Below are 9,447 nucleotides of genomic sequence, written 5' to 3'. Positions count from 1 at the left end.
AGACGATGCATGAGGCATCTGCCGGGCCCGGGAATGATGGGGCGGGCGATAAACCTCGCTCGGACGAGTTCTCCCAGACGGCCGTCGGCGAGGGAGCAAACCGAATTTCCTGTGTGACACCACCCGCCGCCGTTCGCAGGCTTTCTCTCTTTATTCTTCCTTCGCATTCACTCCCCCCTCTTCCTCCCGTTTCCCCTCCCGTTTTGCTCGCGCAGCCATGGCTAGCTACTCCATCTTCTGTATGGGCAATCCCCTGCTTGACATGCAGGTTATCAATGGCGAAGAACTCCTCAAAAAGTATAATCTGAAGGCAAATGATGCCATCCTCGCCGAGGATAAGCATATGCCCATGTCCGTGCGCCCCCAGCTCTTGTCTCATGATCCATAGCCGGTCATACTTATGCATTTCTGGTGATCATTAAACCCTGAAGATATGAGGAGCTTGTTGAGAAGTACAAAGTGACTTATGTCGCAGGAGGTGCCTCCCAAAACGCAGCCAGAGGCGCGGCCGTGAGTCCTAGCATCCCTCTCTATCGCCCGCGCTTATCTTACACGCATTCGCTAGTACATTCTCCCGCCGGGATCTGTCGTGTTCACGGGCTGTGTGGGAGATGATGAACTTGCTGAGCAGCTCAAGGCTGCAAACAGGCGTGAGGGTCTTGATGAGGTCTATTTAGTCAAGAAAGGTGAGAAGACGGGCGCATGTGCTGTCGTCATCACGGGCCACCACCGGTGTGTATTCGGCGTTGTCCTTCATGCAAACAACAGGCCCCTTACTTTGCGTTGCAGATGCCTGGTGACCACCCTCCGTGTCGCTGAGAAATTCGAGAAGGCTCACCTTGCTACACCCGAGGTCGCCCGGTGTATCGAAAGCGCAAAGCTCTTTTATGTTGAGGGCTACTTCCTCACACACGGCACCGAGTCCGCGCTCGAGCTTAGTAAAAAGGCATCCGAAGCCGGCAAGGTACGCCGTTCCATGTCCTGAGCGATGCACTCGTCTCATGGCCCGGGATGCGCCTAGATTTTCGTCCTGAACCTCTCCGCACCCTTCATCCCCCAGTTCTTCCAGGTCCAGCTACAGCAGATCATGCCCTTCGTCGACATCCTCATCGGGAACGAGTCCGAGGCCGAGGCGTGGGCGAGCGGGTCTGGGCACCCTAACCAGAAGGACTACGCCTCCGTTGCGACCGCGATCGCGACGCTCCCCAAGGCGAACCCCGCGCGTCCTCGCATCGTCGTTATCACGCAGGGACCTAAGGCGACGACCGTCGTTTCCTCCGCGGAGGTCGATACCCCGAAGATATTCGACGTCCACCCGCTGCGCGACGACCAGATTGTTGACACCAACGGCGCGGGCGACGCGTTTGCGGGCGGCTTCATTGGCGCGTATGTCTCTGGAAAGAGTCTGGAAGACTGTGTCGAGACTGGACACAAGCTCGGATCGATGTGTGTGCAGCAGGTTGGCCCGCAATACCAGTGGCCGAAGGTCCAAGTTCTGTGAAGATCTTCTCATTGACTAAGTTATCGTTCACGATTCATGCGCGACGCGCTCTCAACAGCGGCGCTCTGTAAATTACATACATCCTCACTAGCTTGTAGAATACCGAGTCAACCATCGTTATCTGTAGCTCATCTCCAATTTCTGAATCCAATCATATGCTCTTTTTGCTGGGGGTGCTCACCAGTAAATTGTTGATTGTTGACATCATCTCAAAGTGAAAGTCCAGAAGTAATAATAACATTAGAGCCAATATATCATAAGACGGAAAATCGCAATAAACAAGACCGCGTAACCTGGGAACCCAAGCCACATATGTATTCTCTCCTGCTCGGCTCATACTCATCAGGATGGGGGTGGGGAAGCCAATGACTCCTACAAACAATTTAAGCATCGATCGGAGTCGCGAGAATGTCCAGTACGTAACCTACCTGTGTTAACAGCTCAGCTGTCTCGTCAGACCGTCATAAACGACACCGTTAGTCTTTATGAACGACAAGTTAACAAAATTATACACACCAGGATTCAGCATCGCAACCCCGTCCTCGGTCACAATCTCGGACCGCGGTGGGCTCGGCGCCCGCTTCCCCTTGTCAATTGCACTCTCCTTGGTTGAGGGTCGGTCAGCGTCTGTATTACTATCAGTAGGATGCACGCCCGACAAGGGTGGCTGCATCGGAGGCGCCGGACGAGAATCGCCCTCTGCCCGCGACACAACGTTTTCTGGCCGGTATACAGCACCCATAACTTTGTCTTTACGTCCAGATGCAACAGACCCACCTGAGCTATCTGCTTCTCCATCCTCATATCGGCCTTTGCCTTCCGCACCTTTCCTCTCCCCCGCCGGTTCCTCGGCGTCATCCGGCTTCTTGTCTTCCATGCCTTCCTTAGCAGCCTGGGCCGCGGCAGTAGGATGAAGGGCCTCCGCAGGCCCATCGAGTGACGGGTCGATCACAGGAGCCGAGCCCTGCGACGAACCATCCTCCATCTCAGCATCTTCGTCGCCCTCGCCCGGGCTGGCGGGAGACCCATCACGACGACTGTGCCGTGGGGGAGGCCCACCATGAGGCGGATGATGGCCATGTGGGGTATGTATGTATTCCGGACCCATAGCTGGATGGTAATGTGGCGGTGGGGGTACACCCATCATACCCGGAGGCGGTGGATGTCTGTAGTATGGCGAGTAGTGATATCCTGGAGGTGGCCCCATAGGGTATACACCTGGCGGGGGAGGGCCGTCGGATCCTGGCCAAGGAGGGGGTGGAGAATGCCAGCTAGCTTGGTGGAGTCGAGCGGCCGATGTAGGGGGACCGATCGAAGGTGGATAATGGGGGTCCATCATCATGCCAGGATGAGCCCTGGGAGCAGCGGTCGGAGGCCCATAACCTGCGGAGCCAGCGTGAGATACACCGTATATCGTCCAATTTAAAGCGGACTGACTGCTGCTCATTGTGTGTGGTCGATAGTAGCTACCGGGGGCGGAAGGGTACTGGGATGGTGGTGTGCTGTGCGAGCTGCTCGGTTTGTCCTGGGTCCTACCAGGGCTATCCTCGGGGCTCGGCGACTTAGAAGCGGACGATTCGCCTTCCTCGTCCTCATTATCCTTGTCTTTATCCGGGGTGACAGGCGGAATGATAAGTCCGTTGTGTCTGCACCACCGAGTAAAGATCAGACAAAGTTGATGAAAATTTTCGGTAGCGGGAACACTCACCGCGATTTCTGGTGTCGCCGGAGCGCGTCGGTCTGCATAGATGTGACAAATTAGCAGAAATTAGACACATCAAATTGACGCACCCTAGTAAATGTCGCGTCGCACTGTGGGCAGGCACTGGATTTTAGAGAATCAATGACCGATAAATATTAATGATATCGACATGAACCGATCACTTGGTACTACTCACAAACCCGGCATTGAATGCAATTTTGTTGTCCTTTGGTGTCTCTTTAAATCCGCCTCGCGCGCAAAGACCTTATTGCAGCCGTTGATCTTGCATGGCCACTGTCCAGTCTCTACTTTTTTCCTAGCAGGTGTTCTCTTTTTGTGAGTCTCTTTCTTCTCGTCAGGCTGGATATAGGATGATCAGCCACAGGCAAGTGGCAGAGGTGGCTGAAAGCAAGGTCCGCGGAGTACTCACTGTCTGCTTCATGTGCGCCCTCACCATCTTGACTCTTTACGAGTATATACTGCGCTCCTTTCTATAAGAGCAGCTCTGAATGTAGATTTGGGTGGGAAGAGGAGGACAGCGTTGTGTCTAGCGACGGTGGCAGGACGGTGGCGTGGAGGGGGGCGGCGCAAACCTGGGTGGCAAACCGCGGTGGCTCGTGAACCCTAGGTAACGTGACTGATGGTCACACAAGCCACAGTCACACTATAGTCACAGCATGATGTCACCGCAAAAATTCATAGAAAATAGTTGAATATAGAGTAGCAGTACAACGATCGTATCCAATAAGACATGCGAGATAGATGAGCATTGCGTGAGGGGTTGAGCGACGACGAGAGCAACAATTCTATAAGCACATTCTTCTAGGTTATGAAGGCAGCTTGCATCCCACAATGCGGACTGATGAATGCAACGAATCAGCGCCCAGATGGAGAGGATAGCCACACTGTAAACACTAACCAGAGCCATCCCATAAGCCAACAGCATAAACCATTTCCCGTGGATGGAATTTCAAACTACTTGAACGAGAAACAAGAGGCATATGCGGATCTCGGGCTGGCGGCATTGTCAGCCCCGTCGTGAGAGATGATAGTGGTGACGATGCGGTGAATGATTGAACGGTCGTACGCTGCGTTCTCCAATTTGATGGAACAAGTGATGATGTCCTAAGTTGCGGAGTCAGTCGCCAGTAAGATTCACAAGCTATATATTCACTTACACAGCGAAGACTTCTGTTTGATCATGAACATCGAAAGCTGACAGACCTTGTGGGCATAGGTCCCAGGTCCGCACCGGCCTATCGCCTCCACGAATGTCCCATAGCATGACCTCTCCATCCAATCTGTAAGTCAAAGTACACATTCAGCAGTGCTCTTCGCCATAGTAGTCAGTGTAACATACGATCCAGATATAAAATGGGCACCAAGCGTTGGATGCCACTTGACATTTTGCACCCAGGAATAATGATCACTGTAGGAGCGGACAACAGCATCATCTTCATCCATTCGACGGTCGAAGACCTTTACGACACCATCAGCGAAACTAGCCAGGAACGTCGACGACGATGCCTCATCGGAAACGATCGCTGTGAGAGGGCTCTCAGAGTTCGTATACAAGTCCTATTATAAGTTGTTGAACTTTCGCATGATTCGTTAGAGGGCGACAGATCATACCATGACTTGGCTCTCTGTATGAGCGTCCCAGACTCGGATGATTCGCGAGTCCCCGCCCACCATGAGCGATCCTCCTGATTGTCTCCAGTCCGTGACGACACCGCTGCCGCGGGAGAGCTGAAGAACTTCGTTTGCGCCACGGAAGGAGCTCACCATTTGGACTGGCCCATTGCTCGAACTAGGGTCATAGTTGCGGTACAGGCGGATGACTCCATCAGCTAACAGTAGTGATGTTGAGCAGCAGCACCACGAACTACGCAGGAAGAACTTACACGCTGCCGTGAGTATAATTCCCCCAACATCTTGGTTGATGATGTGAAGCGATGTGATGGTGGTTCCCCGTGGATTACCATTAAAGAAGCGATTCAGTCGCTTTCGGTGCATCCAGTCCCAAACACTTCGGACATGGATCAGCATAATATCATAAAAGTTGATTCAAAGACCTACGTGATGACATCCGACTCGTTGGTGATGACGAGATGAGGATCGAACGAATGGAATGCAAGAGAAAGTGGGAGGTCGCTGACATGGATCGTAGAGACAGGTCTATCCCACCGACAGCTCGCTGTTCAATTCCGTCATCAGGACCTCTTGTGCTAAAATAAACTACGAGTAACCTACCGGCAACCTCAGCTTGTCCTCGAGTGGTCGAGAGTACCTCCTCATTACGCTGTTGTCGCCAAACCTGATAGTTGTATTGAACACTTCCAGGCTCATCTGCTTCAGGTTGCTAGAATGAAGAAATAATAAGACACGCTGAAAGAGTGAAATACGGTGCAACCTAACGACGTACTCTCATTTGTGGCTCCTTGAAGTACTCACAGCACCAATCATAAAATCGGCTTTTCAACGGAAGCACATCTCTGATCCCGATGCCCGTTCCAAGGCCTAGAATAATGCTCGAATCAACGGAAGTTGTACTACCCGCCGGGCTACCCATCCCACCTAAAGCAGCACCGTTGAACCCGTGGTGGTGAGGATGATGTCGGTGATGTGAGACCGTTCGGCGACGTGCTTCTAGACGCTGCATATCTTCCTCTATGAGAGCTCCCATAACGTCTGACGGGCCGAATTCCGGGTGATGAACCTCCCCCGCAGACCGCGGTGATGGATGAGGAGAAGGGTACTGTGAGGGTGCAGGCAGGGGTGGTGTGGATGGACGGGAATAAGGGGATGTATATTGCGCATAATTGAGATTGGGTGAAGGTGGTCGTGAAACACCGTTTAAAGCTTCTAAGTGAGGTGCAGATGTCGAAGTGGGTTTGGGTGATGAGCGGCCATCATCCATCGTTGGGAAAGCGATATTTCCCGCGAGGTTCTTCAGGGCATTGGCAAAAGAAGATGTACGTCGAAGAGTGTTTGTTACACCACTTGAGATCGTACTGCTGACTGTGTCGCTACGAGCTATTCCTGGTCTGCTCGATATTGGTGAGGGTGGCGGCTGCCCTCGGTCAGACGTCAATGAAGGCGCTCGAGTCCGCGTCCCGTTGGTTGACTTTGAATCGGATGACGACGAAGGAGGGGTGTTTAAAGTGGTATTGTCCAATCGACTGAATGGCGATTCGAGGAGCAATGCCACGACGTAATCAACAACCGTTTGTGCGTTAGTAGCCACCTCTTGATAAGGGTCCGCTGAGAGCTCAAGCAGAACGGTGAATATTGTGAAGAAAGAGGACAGCAACACGCGATTTTCTTCGCGGTAAGCATCGTCATCTCCCAAATCGTCCAGCCATTCAGCAACTGCTTGCGACGTGATGTCCTCATCATGCAATAGATGCGTCCCGTTCTTCCACCGTCTATCTTCCTCCCAATAAATCCACGCACATACGATGAAATGACCTCTCCACTCCTTTACGAGGCAGCTGATGAGAACAAGGAGCTCCTTCCTGACCATTGGGCTAGCGTCTTCCTTAATAGCCAACGTTGCTCCAGTAACGACGGCCACCTCCATGCGGAAATGGACGCGATCCTCAAGCTGGTACTGTGTACCACTACCACCACCCCCAAGCTTGTTTAAGTCAGGCGAACCTGAGGCTCCCAGAAACGTACCCAGGGCGTAGAGCGCCGCGCTGCGTACCTCCGGTGAGTCATCGGAGAGTAAGGCGATCAATTTGTCCTGTGTGCCACGGTCAACTCCATATGTCTTTATTTCATCATTGGCATCCCATATCTGCGCTACACACAGCGCAGACCACTGTCGTAGTAGAAAGTCACCATCACCTAGGGCATCATAGCATGCGTCAAAAACCTGCTCGCGCCAGCACGCATTCTGACCATGCGGATAGTCGCGGGCGATTGCGGAGAGAACAAAAGCGCACATGGCCTTATGCTCCGAGCTGTTTGGTATACCTCCATGTGAAGAATCGTCTCTACCTGCGAGCACATTGGCGAAATACTTGTAGCCTTGGTTACCGTACAAGTCAACTTGACAAGACGGATTGACCGCAAAGATGCGTGCCCATATGAATATCAGCACGGGCCGAAGATCTGGTGATGCTGCCTGGAGGAGACGTGAGATGTAAGGAAAGATACCGATGGCGAGAACGAGATCGACCGCCCACGGTCCAAGATCAACAAATTGCGAAAGAAGGATGAGAGCGCGGAGACGATGGGGTTGAGATAGTAGCACTTGCAGAACGATCGGAAGTTGATCTGGCGGCTTCCGAGGGACAAGATGGTGATCGCTGATGGGCTCCATGTCCTGCAAAGAATGTGATGCATCCCCGTTGGGCACATCCACCGTCGCAGCCTGATCTCCATGACTCTCCGGCAGAGACAAAGGACCCCGTTTAGTAAGCGCAGACCCGCCCCGCGATATCCACACTTCGAATGCTGTGAGTTGATCTCCGAAAAACCTACTTGAAATGTACGCGTAGGTTGGGTCGGACGGTGGTGGATGAGAACGTGTTGCAGACGACCTTCTTCCTGTCAACGAGCCGTCGGCGACAGTCCCTGGCTTCATGTGCTTTAAAAGTTCAGGCAGCTGCCTCAAACACGCATCCACAGCCAAATCCCAAGATGCCCACAGCGGATGGGTATTCGTAGCGGGTAACGGTGGCGACGTGTGTGGCGTGCAGTGGTAGTTCTTCATTATCCGCTCTGCCAATAAGAAATTCCGGAATAACGATGCAACCAGAAGGTCGGACCTATACAACCGCGTAAACACGTCGCGAGGAAACGTTGTCCAGGCAATTGTGTCAGTAATTGCTGTGAAAATCCAGTTTAACTCCCCAAGGGGCGTTCGGCGATCCTTTAAGTCACCAGGTAATTGCATGACCATGTCCAACGTGACGCTGTCTGGGAGTGGGTGGCACATAACGAACCATCGCAAGGCGATATCAATGGGAGATGTTAGACAAGAGGTGAAGAGATCCGCAGGGAGCTCGGGACAAGTAGGAAGCTGTTCGTCAGCAGCACACGCAGCGAGTTGGATACTCTCAGAAAACGGTGGCGTACCCTCTGGGTATCCTCCCCTGTTCATCGTCGCATCCGTGTCTCGCCGTTTGGCAAACGTGATAAAGTTCTGCAGAAGGTGGCCTGCCGCAGAGCAATCCCAGATATACACGCAGGGCGACAGCAGCCAGCTCTGCACTTCCTGCAATGAGACGGGGATGTACTGCGTGTATTCCTTGTTGAAGCACCACATTTCTCCGCTCGGCGTAGGCTTGGGGACACCGTGCCCGTTATAGTAGAACAAAATCGCATCTTCTTTCGCTGTCTTGCGCAAAGAGTGACAATACTTGCGCAGATCGTCATACGCGGGATCAAGAAGCGGTTTGAACGTGATCTTTGGGCTAAGACCTTCAAACTGATGGGCGAGGTTCATGCCGATGATGTCGAGGGCCTTCTGGGCTGGTAGGGTGTGGGGATCGACCCAGCATTCAAGAGTGGCACACGGATTCGTCTTGACGACATCTGGAGGATCAACGTCTATGTTCAGACAGAGGACCAGTGCAGCGTTGGCCGTTTTGAGCTTTGAAGGCGTAGATCTCCACGGTGTTGTTTTCGGAGCCCATGGGGGAGGGGGAGCAGGGTTTCCGCACGTTAGATGGCGTTTGGCAGACCAGTAAGGCAGAAGTGGAACAGGGTCGGGGAGAGTGGGGATGGAACCCGTGAGTCGCGCGTCGAGGTCCGCGGCACCGTTGGTCTGTCTGGTACGGGATGAAGAAGGATCCGAGTGCGTGGTCGAGTGATAGTCGCGCTCAGTTGAAGAGTCCATGTCGGAACCATGGCGTGGCCCGAACATGGCGAGGCAAGTAGAACTAAGAAAACGCGGGCCTGCAAAGCGCTCGTATGTAATGGACCACAGAGCAGGAGACACTAACCGTTGCCCTTATTTGGAAGGAGTAGCTGAAGACGACCGTCCTCCGAGGAGTCAAGATCCCCGAGTAAGGGTGCTCTGGGCGCATGTAGGTACCCTAGCACGGTGTAAATGGGACCCTCAAGAAGCTTGAGCATACCGAGAAAGTACGTTGCTTTTTTGATATAGAGCTCGAGACGAATTATCTCACAGCGACGCCATGGACATAGAGAAGACCTATTGTAGGTAGGTAAGGAGCCACTCGTATGATATACTATCAATGGGGCGCCCCCCTTCGACAAGCTCGCTTGT

The 9,447-nt window shown here is 53.0% G+C and overlaps 2 protein-coding genes across 2 annotated transcripts; one reads left to right on the top strand and one right to left on the bottom strand.

Annotated features, from left to right (window-relative positions):
• Positions 1-217: 217 nt before the first annotated feature.
• On the top strand, positions 218-1,501 carry FIBRA_04348 (uncharacterized protein; the record flags this gene model as incomplete). Its single annotated transcript, XM_012326158.1, has 5 exons — positions 218-351; positions 432-510; positions 566-732; positions 790-964; positions 1,022-1,501. 5 exons carry the CDS (start codon positions 218-220, stop codon positions 1,499-1,501), a joined length of 1,035 nt encoding a protein of 344 aa, XP_012181548.1.
• A 342-nt stretch (positions 1,502-1,843) lies between these two features.
• FIBRA_04347 (uncharacterized protein) lies at positions 1,844-9,081 on the bottom strand (the record flags this gene model as incomplete). Its single annotated transcript, XM_012326157.1, has 16 exons — positions 1,844-1,873; positions 1,930-1,946; positions 2,018-2,884; positions 2,939-3,147; positions 3,210-3,241; positions 3,293-3,326; positions 3,400-3,563; positions 4,055-4,062; positions 4,123-4,328; positions 4,382-4,504; positions 4,564-4,781; positions 4,836-5,053; positions 5,108-5,232; positions 5,283-5,400; positions 5,457-5,565; positions 5,629-9,081. 16 exons carry the CDS (start codon positions 9,079-9,081, stop codon positions 1,844-1,846), a joined length of 5,931 nt encoding a protein of 1,976 aa, XP_012181547.1.
• Positions 9,082-9,447: the final 366 nt, after the last annotated feature.

The sequence above is a fragment of the Fibroporia radiculosa genome (assembly GCF_000313525.1).
Source record: "Fibroporia radiculosa TFFH 294 genomic supercontigs, scaffold2870, whole genome shotgun sequence".
In the NCBI taxonomy this organism is placed as follows: Eukaryota; Fungi; Basidiomycota; class Agaricomycetes; order Polyporales; family Fibroporiaceae; genus Fibroporia; species Fibroporia radiculosa.
Note: the sequence above shows the minus strand (reverse complement) of the source record. Positions and strands in the feature narration are given on the sequence as shown.